Here is a 12,441-nt window from a genome sequence, read left to right as displayed (position 1 = left end):
TCTGCTAAATTTTGTGCTGCAATTGTTGCACTAAACGTGAATGCTGCCCAAGGATGGGGTTCATGGAGAAGGTACCATTTTGGGCTTATCGAAACCGACACAGACAATGGGAGTTGTTTTAAATTGTAATGTACTTACAACCGAGTCGGCATTCGTACTATTTTGTGGGGGAAAGATTCGTTTTTGAATTGCTTACCTGCAATGAGAAGATGAGTAAATGTTCGAAAATTAGTTTGAAGTACATTTATATTTCGTCACAAGGTTTGGGAATACAAGATACTTTTTAATTTGTTTAACAAAATGCAGTACTACATAATATTACACATTTTTCCTAATGCATACTAAGACAAATGCTAATCATGCACCTAATGAGATACATTTTTTTATGGGAAATGGCTACTGTTGCAGGCTAAACTATAAACTATCATACACCTGCAAGGGGAATTTTAAGATCTGAAAGAGATCAGTTCATACGGTAAGAATGGATATCAATCTGTTGTAATCCACTTAGTATAATAATTTAGTTAAAGGCACTCCCGAAACTTAGTTCGTTTGCCATCCAATTCATCATTATCGGCTGTTTTTCAGTCTCATCCCCGTCTTGACCCCTTCCACCCACCGATTGCCCACCTCACTTATAGAGGTCAAAAGTAAGACAAACAAGCGGTCGAGTTGGGGATTCTTGCTTTTTTTTTTTGACGAAACTGGAACTGGCGTACGATGGCAGCAGACAAACGCGCTGATAAACTTTCGACCCATGCCGCAAAAAAGTCAGTCGCCAAAAGAGGAGGGGCTATCTAGGAGGGCGGGGCATGGAATTTATGTGGGTAGCTCGCCGGCGATGCAAAACTTTTGCATTGAATTTGAGCGGGGCGAACCTTTTTTCTATTTTATTTCTTTTTTTTTGCAAGTAGTTTTTGGGTTCAGCTTTTTTATGCACGGCTCGGTGAGGAGTGGGGGGCTTGGAAAACAAAAGGATTTTGCAGCTAAAGCGAACGGATTTTTAGTTAGTTGTTATTATTTTATATGGCCAGAGCCCGGCGACTCGGACAACTGCAACTTTTCCCGAGCAATCGTTGCGTCCATCCTTCAGCTTCTCTAACCCTGCCCAAGCTGGTAGTCCTGGCAACGCGGAGGTTGGGGCCACTGTTGGGGCCGCAATTGGCGAGAGGGGTTCAGCTTTTCCATTTTCCCTCCTTCATTCGCTCCTCCTGCCGGAATGTGCGCCAAAGCATAATAATAAAAGCGCACGGAGTGGGCTACGAGGGGGAAAATCGTTGGCCAGGCAAGGAGTAACATGCTCGTTAGTCCCGGCTAGAGAAAATTGGAGGACGGGCGCAGGATGTGGGGGTTACGAAAAAATAGAAGGAACATTGGACAGCGAGCGGCAAGGAATAATCTAAAAAATGGAAACCCAAACGAAACGCAAGACAAACTTTGCTGCCAGCGTGGGTACAAAATAAATGAGGGCCAGGCCCCCAGTTCGTTTGGCGCATGGGTGGTTTGGTGGATAGTTGCTTGTGTGTGTGTTCGGTTGGGTGGGGTGGTTCGGTGGTGGCTGGAGGACCTGAGGAGCTGAAGGACTCGGCGCTGGATGAGTGCCACGGGCAGGGCTCGAACTTAAAATGGACAAGCGCCGCGTGGCATGGGTGGGCGACGTGGGTAGGCGGTGGTGTGGTAAACCTAGGACTGGGACTAAAGAAGCCTGATGAGCAAGGACGAGCCAGCCAGTACGACGAGGAGCGGTCCCTTCTTCCGCTACCAAGAGACTCACTCGAAAGGAGGGCTCAGCTCCCCCCCCCCCCATCCATACCACGAAAGTGCTGTACATAGAAGTAGGCGGGATGGTGGGGTGTAAGTATGAAGCGGGCGTCAAGCGAGGAGGTGGGCAAAAAAATTTTGTATAAAAAGTGCGCTGGCAAAGTAAGCAAACGGCAGACGTCCTAGGGTAGCCAAAAGGGAGTGGCCTCCTGCTGGGATGGTGGTGGGGGATTTTTAATGGAAAGGGGGCGCCAAAGACCAGGAAGGGGATGGCCAAGCAAAAGGGTTAGGCTAAGGTTGCCTGTGTGTGTGAGTGGGTGTGTGTGCGGGTCTAACTGTAATTCCGATGCGATGGTGTTCGTGTGGGACAAGGGATCCCTGGCAGGGGGGCTCTGGAGATAGTCCTGCTTGAGAAAAGAGTGGCCGAGTGGTGGAATAAAAACTCTGTGTCAGCATCGAGCTTCAAAGACGGAATAGAGGGCCTTACAAAAAGAATACAGTGGTCTATGAAGCTAATCCTTCTTAAAACAAATACATCTTAAGAATTAAGGATACACCTTATTTTGAATATCAGATTTAATATACAACACCACGCTTCTTCTTATTTCCACATTCACATTTTCCAATATTATCCTGACTCATTTCATCGAGTTCATGCCACTGTACAGAGCAGCGGCGTACAAGGATGCCCCGTCCATGGTTTGCCGACTAGGGTGTCCAACCCAGAGCTCTTCGTCTTCGACGTCTTCGTAGTGGAAAATAAAGCGCACGTTTTCATAAAAGCCCCTGTAGGATAGACCTTCCCCCTTATCGTTTCTATTTCTTTTTTTTTTTTCGGAAAGCCTGGCCCGTGTGGGACGTTCAAAGGGTAGGAAGGATGTGGCCTGGGGGCGGAGGACTGAAGGAGTGGCAATGGTGCGATACGAGAGCGTTGAAAGGGTACAAGACAGCGTTCTCGGTTGAGCAGCTGAAATGTTGCTGACTTGCGCTAGTTGGGGTCCAACTCAGGGACTTGAGTAATTCGATAAGGGGGCACAAGAGGCGCGAGTCAGCGTTCAACGTTCAACTTTCAACATTCAGTTGCTCGCCGAGAAGGTTGTCGGGCCACGTTAGGTGGCGTATTTCATTAGCAGTTGTGATATCAGAGTGGCTTCACTTGCTCCTTGGATGGCTTGCCCACTTTGGAGTAGGTGCGACTTGGGCTTAATTGTCTATTTCAGTTGGCTAGACGAGGGCTGATATGATTAGCCCCTGCTAGTATGACGGAGAGACCATTTTAAAGTCGACTCGTTGACGCATTCCTTTCGTAAAAATTTTCATTTTTTCTTATTTCTTTCTTCATTCGCCATTTCCTCATTCATTCATTACGTTGGGGGCTATGCATAAATTTTTTTCCAATATCTTGCGCCTCGAAACTTTTGCCCACGAGTCCGGCCCCAGAGTTCTCTAATTTGTGTTTGAGTTTCATCTCTGTCCAAAGGAAGTGAGGAACATTGGCGCAACCGGAAACCTTTTTTTCCCCCCTTTTATATCCTCTTTCTGAAAACGGAGACAGGACCAGACCGTTGGCATCGCTGTGAGCCAACAGCGAGGAGTGGATCTTTTGCTGTGCCCTCTATATTCCCACCACCCCAGGCAGCCCAAAATCTTACCCGGCAAAAAATAGAAGGCCCAAGTTGGTAAAAAGAAAATACAATGAAGACGAACGCTTTGGCTAAGCGGAAAGATGGTTGCTTTAGGATGGTAGGGCCCAGGGTCCTGGGTCCTGCGGACTTCAGTCTTTGGACTTTGGGCTGGGTGTCGCCCGAAAGCAAGCGAAGATGAATCGTTTCGTGTTGGCGTTTTGAGCACTCAAGTGGGCGAAGTCCTGGCCAGAAGTTGGGCAAAGGTTATTGCCTGGTCGACGAAGACGCTGGTTATGTTGTGTTTGTGTGTGTTTCATCTGCACATCAATCGTGAGGCCATTGCCGGACCAAGGAGCTGGGCCCCTCGCTCGTTTTCATTAAGCCAAAAACCCCGCAGAATGGTTGTGTTAGTGGGGGGTTGGATGCCAAGTAATAAATGTAAAATGTTGCTGATGAAACCCAGCACAAAGACGGAGCGAAAGAGAGCAGAAAAATTTGTAGATGCTGGCTTAGCTCATCAGCAGCCACAGAATCAAGGGGAAGAGCAGCAACAGCAGCAGCAGGAGTAGCAGCAGCATCAGCAGCAAAATGGAAAATAATGAAGGGTAAGCTGGCGAAGGTATAAGGAGGGGTCTTTTTGGGGGGATCGGAGCAGGACTCTGCAACAACATGACGTGGGTTCCATTCGAATGCTGCCTGGCGGCGACAGGCGGGCAACGGGGAAAGCTCTCTGGGAATGGGTTGACTCCTGTTCCAGGATAACGAGTGTGTGTATGGGTGTGCGTGTGTGTGAGTGAGTGCCGGCACCCCTTTAAGATGTCTCGGGTCTCGAGACCCCCGCACTAAAAACCATCAGAAACTAACTAAACACGAGTGGGGGTGAAAGCGGAGCGCATGTGAATATGTGTGGTGGCTTTTAAGCAAACGTCTTTCACAAGTGAAAGGCCCGAGGGGTAGATCTCTGGAGGTTAGAAGGGGGCGGCATAAAAGGAGCTGGCATCAGTGGTAAAAGCCAAAAACGTAACCTAAAACTGCAAGAAAATTAACTAAAAATACTAAGCCAAAGTCGAAGACGCAAACACACACACTCGCACACGAGCGCAGGGGTTGGTTGTTCGGGGGTTTTGTGCCTACGAAAAGTGTAGCATACAATTTGGGGCAAAAATAAGGGAAAAGTGGAAGGAAGGCGTGGGGGTTCATGCATGCCAAGGCAAAGTCTTTGGCTTGGCAACATTGAGAGGCAGCTAGGAATGAAGGTGAGGTCGAGGCGCTTGTGTAGAAACTTTTGGCATTGTTTTTGTGCCATTGCGAATGTGTGTGAGTGTACGGATTGAAGGCGGCGTCGCTACGAGTATGTGTGTGTGTGTGGGATGTGGCACTCATTTCTCTTTCTCTTTCCGTCCCTTCGCCTCTATCTCTTCAGCTGTGGATGAGCCAAGTCTGGCATCAGCATCAGACCCACCCAAAGACCGACCCTCCTCCTGCCATCTTGTGAAGCAACTTTGATTGTGGCTGAAGCTGAAATACATCGTTGCCTTCTTCATTTCCTTCTCCTTCCTTCGTTTTGCTCCTCTTTTTTGGCCAAGATGGAGTTGAGTTGGCAGATTGCTTGTGCGACTCGTTCTAGGTCTGTGCCTGTGTGCGTGGGTGGGTACGTGTGGGGGCGGGTGTAAAGGTTGCCCGGCTTGTCTGTTTTGCTTTAGGTGGGTGGCAAATTCGGTTTTTTTTTCTTTTTGGGCTTTTTGAGGAAAGGAGCGGGCTTCAAGGTGGTCCAAAGCTGATGGCTCATACTTTCGAGGAGCCACTGAGAAAAACATCGATATGGGGTTATTAAATAGCACCGCATATCGCCTATCAATAGCGCAAAGTGCTATTTTATGTGAAACACTGGATACAGTTTAATTCCTTAGTGACAATTGTTTGTGACACACATGTGAATTAGTCCAATATTTATCAAACTATACAATTGCTTTTAGATACAATAATAAAAACTAAATTTCTACATTAAATAAAAAAAGTCCTCTTTTTAATAGAGTTTCGGTGTAAATAAAGCTTAAAGTGAAATGGATTGCTTGGTTTAATAGCTCTTCAAGAGCAACTTTATAGCTATTAATGATTTATAAGTTCCGCCACTTTTCGCTTTCAGTGTTTTATCCCTGGAACCAACGTTAGCCCGTCGAGCTTGTCGTTGCCCTTAGCCAAAGTCGTTGTCGCAATCGAGACCCACTCCCCGACCCATTGGTTCTCCACCACTCCACTGGCACAACCACCCAGTGTCCCTTGCCTTGTCGTCTTTGGTGTTCTTGTCATCTATTTCTATTTTGGAGCAATGGCTGAGCAGATGAGGGTCTTGGGCTGTCTAACTTGTCTGTTTGTATGATGGCATATCACACACACCACCTCCAACCCCAACAACCAAGTCCAATTCCATCCATTCTCCATTCATGTGTGTGCTACCCAGTGTGTGTGTATGTGTGTTCAAAAAACCGTAAGCAATTTTCCGTAACATCTAACCGAGGTGGAGACCCAGAGCCAGCCAAGACAGTCGAAAGACGTCTTAAAAGATGCTGCTCCATCTGCCGCCCCCGACTCGCTCTGTTCCCTTTTGCCGGTCCGTCTCCATCGCCATCTCCAGTTTAAGGTCCGCTCCCCAGACTGTTGTTGATGACATTGACTGGTTTTCCTAGAGCATCTCCCTTAAATCTCGCACCCATACTTGGCGTCTGCTTCGATTCGCCTGGCACGTTGTCTGCCTGCGACACTAATGCTGAGATGTGTAACGGTGGCACAGCGCAGCCAGCACTTGGAAAAGGATCAGGAGTGGAATCAGGAGCGGAACGCAATGCCAGTGGTACTCATACCCCATCGATTCGAAAAGTTCGATGATGGGCTGATGACTGACTACCATTTTGGCTGTACCAAATCATGTTTGATTACAGCTGAGCAGCATAACAAGTTGTGCCCGTAGTGTGGGTGCCGCTGGTGGAATCTTCAAACTTTCCACAAAGTCTTTAACTTATCCCCCGGAAATTTTGAGACTCATATTAAACACAAAGACGTTCTGTTCCTTTTGGACACATACCATGTCCTGCGGCGGCTTATGTGCGCTTAGGCGCAAATCTTGACCCACCCACCCACAAAGGGTTGATGGGCTCCCATTTGAAGTGGGTGCGATTGGGGGGGAGGGGTTTCCTTTGACAAACACAAGCACATACGTGGTGATTCAACTATTTATGTACAAATGGCGCTGACTATATACAAAAGTCAATGCTTTTGTTGCCTTCACCGCTGGCCACAGTGGGTTTATGCGATGACGAGTTGGATCCCATTGGGGGAAGGGGATTGGGATCGCCGAATAAAGGAGCAAGAAATGTGGAAATTAGTTGGAATCAAACGAAACCTGGGTGCCCTATGTCAAGTTTTTATGCGCAGCAATATATGTGCTAAATAATGTAATGTATGTAATGTAATGTAATTATTGTAATAATATGGGAGATAGTTTTATGCACAAACACATAGAAGTCCTTTTTAAACGTGTCACAATAGGTAAACAAAACGCAATTTCAAATAATATTCTAAGATTTATGGCCACCGAAACTTAATTAGGAAAATAATCATATTGATTCAATCTATCCCATTGAACCAAGTTTCCTGCATTTCCTTGAGCCACTTTTCGCAACCCTTACATGAAAGGCACGGGACCCCGTCCGCCAGAATTCGGATTTGTTCACCCCTCGCACACAGGCAAAGAAAGTTTACCGGAGGGCTGGTCACTCGCCGGACTCGCTTTGTGTGTCTGTCGTTCGCGTGTGTTCATGTGTGTGCGATTGTGTATTTGTGTATTTGTGTCTTGCGGGTGGCGTATTGGGATGCGGCGGCATCGAAGGGAAAGACGAGGGGTTACACCCAAGAAGCAACTTCTTTTGTGGCGCCCCAAGTAAGCCCGCAATCCTCGCACCCATTTTCCACTTCTGTTGCCTGTGCCTTCGTCTGCGTCTTCGTCATTTGATGAATTACCGTGCAGAGCAAGTGTGCGCCCTTCGGTGTGAGTGGGTGGGCTACGATTGTGGGTGGGTGGAGAGATTAGGGTGACGTGGGTGTGGGTGGCATGGGTGTGCGGGTGTTTTGTCGAGTGAATGTGTGTGAGTGTGCGCTTCGTTTCATTTTCGGAGGCTAGTCCCCTGCCACAGTCCATACCCCTAAGCGAGACATCCCCATGTCGTTACTTGACTACCCCTCGCCACCTTCTTCCTATAACACACACACACACATGCACACTTTATACTACCCCGTCGTCTTCGTTACCGTCGCAAATCGCGCTTCTATGTACCAAGGAGCATTCACGTAAGTGGAGAGGAGACCTGCACTGGGATACCATCGTATATCATTAGAGTGCCTCCATCTTCGCCTGAATGGTATACCCCAACCTACTAGGCGCTTTTTTTTTATCCAAAAAGGCATTATGAGCAGGTTTTTCTTTTGCGATTGCTGCCTACGCGGCGTATTAGCAATATTTTTGCAACTGTCTACGTTGCTTCCGTTCCTTTTGGCGCTCCTACCATGCCTTATATATATATTTTTTCGAACTGTTTATTTTGTGGCTGGGTAAATGTGTCTGGTCTGCGGCGGGTCTCAGAATGGGAATATGTGGGCTGGGGGCAAATTGATTTCATATTGGACTACTTGCTGAAAGCGGGCAAAGAGGAAAAAAAAGGTTTCATGCTGGCCTCAGAATGTCTATGTAGGATGGCTGTATGGCGGAAGAGCCTTTGAAACCCGCGACAGGAATGGAAGGAGCTATATCGATGATTGAGTTGAGACCCCTTGAATGACTGATACACTGCGGCTACCTCATGGCAAACCGCGTCGATGAATGAATCATGAAGTTTGCAATTATCCAATTATTTGGGCTATACCTTATCCTCAATCAGGTCATGGATATTATTTCATGTGAAGTTTGTACGATATTTGGTGTGGAGTTTCTCATGCAGAGAAATATGTAAATCCTAAAGAAGGATTTTACGAAAATTATTATATGATCATAATTATATTCTTTTCATACATTTCCCTTCTTACGAGTGCAAACATATAGACAATCAGAAGCAGTAGCTTTATCGTTCACATAATCATACAGTTACTGCACTCAAAACGAAAGAGTTCAATTGCCGTTCGTGGGTAACGTTCTTTGGTGTGTAACATTCAGTAAATTTTCGCAGGGGAATTGCTATCCAAGATCTTTTAAGGACATCCAAACTCACCTTGTGCAGCAACACCGAGGCTTTTCTTTTAGATGCCATTTTCGTGCTGGTGGTGGCGCCTCCGCCAGCACCTCCCCCACCGCCACCGGTTGCCGATGCGGTACGTGTCGATGTTTTTGGTGTTTTCCTCGGATTCTTCGGAATTTTGGCAGTTTTTTTGATGTCCTGCGTGGAGTGAGCTGTTCGCCCGAAGACCAGACAATTGAACTGAAGCAGGCGCTGCCAAAATGCGACAATATCAAAGTTGCAGCTTAAGATGCAACTCGACTCGCTGATATCTTTAGCACTGAACACACTTGTAACACTTGTGCGGATTGGGTTCGCTGCAACGTTTTGGCACTTGTCAGAATTTTTGGCGGTTTTTTTTATTTTGTTGTTGTTTTGTTTTGCTAAGTAGCTCACGCAGTTCACAAACTATATTAGCACAGTTTTGAGTTTCAATAACCCAGCGGCGAACGCGATTTGGCACACTTTCAAAGAGAATTTTCCGGGGGGGTAAGCTCTTTACTCAGCAGCAACACTATTCAAAACTCAATATTCAATTTTAGAGTGCGTTTCTTTTATTTTTGGGTTTTGCGATTTGGTTTGTTTTGGTTTGATTTATTCAAAGCTCCAAGCGCTCCTTTGGCGAACCAAACACGACGAAAGCCAACTGCTGACTGACCAAAACAGAGATGGCCAAGTGGGTTTTGAGCCGAGCCGCCCGCCTGTCGTCCTGCGTCGACGTTGGCAGCGAAAGAGAGGCGCGCGAGTGAGAGGACCTTAGGTGGCAGCGCCTGCGCAGCAAGGACGAAACTTGAATGTGGGACGCCGCCAAAAGCGGAAAGTGCGTGTGCAGGCGAAACGCCGAAAAGTGTGCAACACTCTGCGAGCTCCCTCTTCCCAGCCACCCCCCACCACCCCGCTCTCCCATTCCAGTCATCAGGCGACGTCGCCTCCGCTTGGACCCCCCTCTCCACGACCGCACTCCACGTTTTGAGAGAGCAGAGGGATATGAGTACAAAAACAGAGAAACGCCGATAACGCGACGCTGGACGTCAACGAACCACGCTGTCCATGGCCGTAGACGGGAACCTCCGAAGGTGGGTGGGGGACGAAGAGGTGGCGGGTCAGCCGAGAAGAGAGCGCTGGCTGGGTGGGTGGTGGGTGGAGGTCGCTGGGCGAAATCAGCCGGATGGCGGCGCGGCAGATGAGTTGACAAACAGCTGAGTGCCGACGGTTTTGTGAATGGGATGGGTGCTCGAATGTGGGAGTGGGCGAGCGAAGGCACGAGAGAGTGGGGCGGCAATTATTTTTGTTTTTCCCTTTTTTTTTGCCAAGTGTAAGTGGGGTGGTGGCACATGGGGGTTTGATGGCTGTTGCTTTTGTTGTCTTTCGCCGGCATGGCGCAAAAAAAAAGGCCGGCTGGATCGACGCCAGGGGTGGGAAAGGGAAAGCCTCTTGGAATGGGGTAGGTGATGGCCGTGGGTTTTTGGTTTGGGCGCGGATGTTTGGGTTGTGGACTGTGGGGCGGGGGAGTTGGGGTGACGGGTGGCGTGGAGTGGGTGGGGGGCGGTGGTTGTCGGCGTTTCGGATATGAAAAACGCACAAAAAATATTGGGAGTGGGTCCGGGAAAAATAAATGAGAAAAATATATATGAGCCGGCTACGTTGTTGCTGTTGGCATGGACAGCATGAATTCCGAAATGCTCTCCCCTCTCTCTCTATCGCCTTCGTCCTTTCCCCGTCGCTGGCTTGCCGTCTCGCTCACTGGGGGAGTTGGGGTGTTGCGAAAGTGGACAACGTTGTTGTCGCTTGTCTGCCTGAACGGCAAAGAAGGACGCTGAGTGGGTGAGTGTACGGGTGGTTGGGTTGGGTTGGGTTGGGTTGGTTAGCGGTGGATGGAGGGTGGTCATGGGCAGCGTAAAGTTTTCGAAAAGAATAAAGGCGAAAAGTGCGGTGGGGGAATGTTTTTCGATTTCGTGGGTTGAGTGCAAAAAGGGTCAAGAGCGTTGGCCACCTTGCCTGAGCTGCGGGGGGGTCTTTGGATCCGAGGGGGTGTATTTGAACAGGAAGAGAGATCCGTCGCCTGCGTGGCTCGACGTCATTGCCGTCGCTTTTTCGATGATTTCCGACGATTTTCATGGGGCGATCATTCAACTTGACTGATATATTGAGCGAGTTGATTTTTGAAAAAGTTTAAGAAATGATTTTGTGAATCATTTCATTTGTTGTGATACTGTTCGGAAAATTTGTTCAATTTACCGAAACCCAAAAATGTAAAACTTTATATTTAGCAGATTACAAGAATTGTTGACGAAGCCCTTTCGTAAGCATAGCCTCCCAAAAATTGAAAAAAAAAGGTTTTTAAATTAAGATTACGCCATTTTATTTGAGCAAGATGAATTGGTTGCACAGTATTGTTTCCTTTGTGATTCTAAACAATCTGACCTCAGCAAGACGAGTCCATTAAAAATTAAATGGTTTTACTCTTTGTCTTTTTTCAAATTCTCTAATTATATTTCCTGATCAACATTGATGTTAATCAGCTATCAAATTCCTCATAAAGTCCTACCTGCCCCCCCACCTTCAGCTTATAAAACGTAGATATCCGGTGTGCTAAGTCACGAAAGTCAAAGTGTTAACATAAACTGACCATTTAGATTATGCATAATTAAAGCTCGCACACTTGCCGATGGAGAAGACACTGCCTGGGTAAATAGGTTAAATATGATGGTTCTCAATTTTCCCATTATTTGTTGGTATGCTCATTAACATTCATATCTATATGTATGTTAGACTCTTCGACATCCACTGTGTCTGTGGATATTAATTAAGTTAACGAATTAGTTGGGCTCCCCTCCTTGCAAGGAACTTAAAGGAAGTCTTTTGATCACCACCACAGGACACGTACTAAAAATGAAAGATACCATTAACAACACTTTTAACGTGCCATTATTAAACGGTTGCATTTGTTTTAAGAAGCCGGAAAACGGAAATAGAGGATTGTTGAATTTTTTCACATTTACCAAATGTGGTGGTCAATTCTCAATTTTAGTGCATATGAAAATATAAAATAAATTAGGTTTGGCACGCATTATATGGAATGACAATAAATTTGATGGAAATTGGACTAACAATATGATAACTAAATGAAGCGAATCGGTAATTGATGTGTTTCGCCATCAGCATGCCCTCGTCTCACCTTTAATTGTTTTGTTTCGAGTTGGAAAGAGCTGGCAAATCAAAACGCATTTATGAAATAATAAACCCTATGGCCAAAATCGCTTTGTAAATGCCGTAAATCTTTTAAAACTGCCAGCTACTGACTACCGCATAAATTCAAGAGATTTTACCTCTGTTCAGGGATCTCCCTCATGCTGTTCAGCTGAATAAGAAATAAGAATGAAAAAATTGACATAAAATTAGTTGCACAAAATCCAAAAACTATTTCATCAAAAATGCATAAAATAATAATAAAATCGTACGCGAAAAAAATAGACAACCGAAAATAGAAAAAGTTGAATTAATGAAATATTTATATAGCGCACAAAATGAAAGCGGCAACTGGGAAAAAAATGCGAATCAGCTAAAAAAATATGTTATGTGTAAAATAAATAATATATAAAATATTTATATAAATTGCAAAAATGCGCAGCTCTGCATAAAAAATAAAACCAGCGTAAAATGTGAAATGCGCAGTCGCCTCTATTTTTCTATTGAGGGGGGTCTACAGTTCCTATATGTGCAATGGCATATATGCATCGGCGGATATATAATGGAATATGTATAAAATGTCAAATGATTTGTTTGCTCGC

General features: G+C 46.2%; 1 protein-coding gene across 2 annotated transcripts in view; it reads right to left on the bottom strand.

Moving 5' to 3' along the window:
- Positions 1-12,441, bottom strand: part of CG46301 (uncharacterized protein) — a 56,498-nt gene that overhangs the window by 16,808 nt on the left and 27,249 nt on the right. Inside the window, exon 1 of one of the 2 annotated variants that reach the window (NM_135859.4) lies at positions 8,645-9,308. The exons of the other annotated variant lie outside the window; for it this stretch is intronic. Coding sequence (NP_609703.2) covers positions 8,645-8,683 — 39 coding nt within the window. The 5' untranslated portion in view covers positions 8,684-9,308. Of the gene's footprint in view, positions 1-8,644; positions 9,309-12,441 lie in introns of those variants that run through there. 2 annotated transcript variants of the gene reach the window in all.

Source organism: Drosophila melanogaster, chromosome 2L (genome assembly GCF_000001215.4).
Source record: "Drosophila melanogaster chromosome 2L".
Lineage (NCBI taxonomy): Eukaryota > Metazoa > Arthropoda > Insecta > Diptera > Drosophilidae > Drosophila > Drosophila melanogaster.
This window is presented reverse-complemented; position numbering and strand designations above follow the sequence as displayed.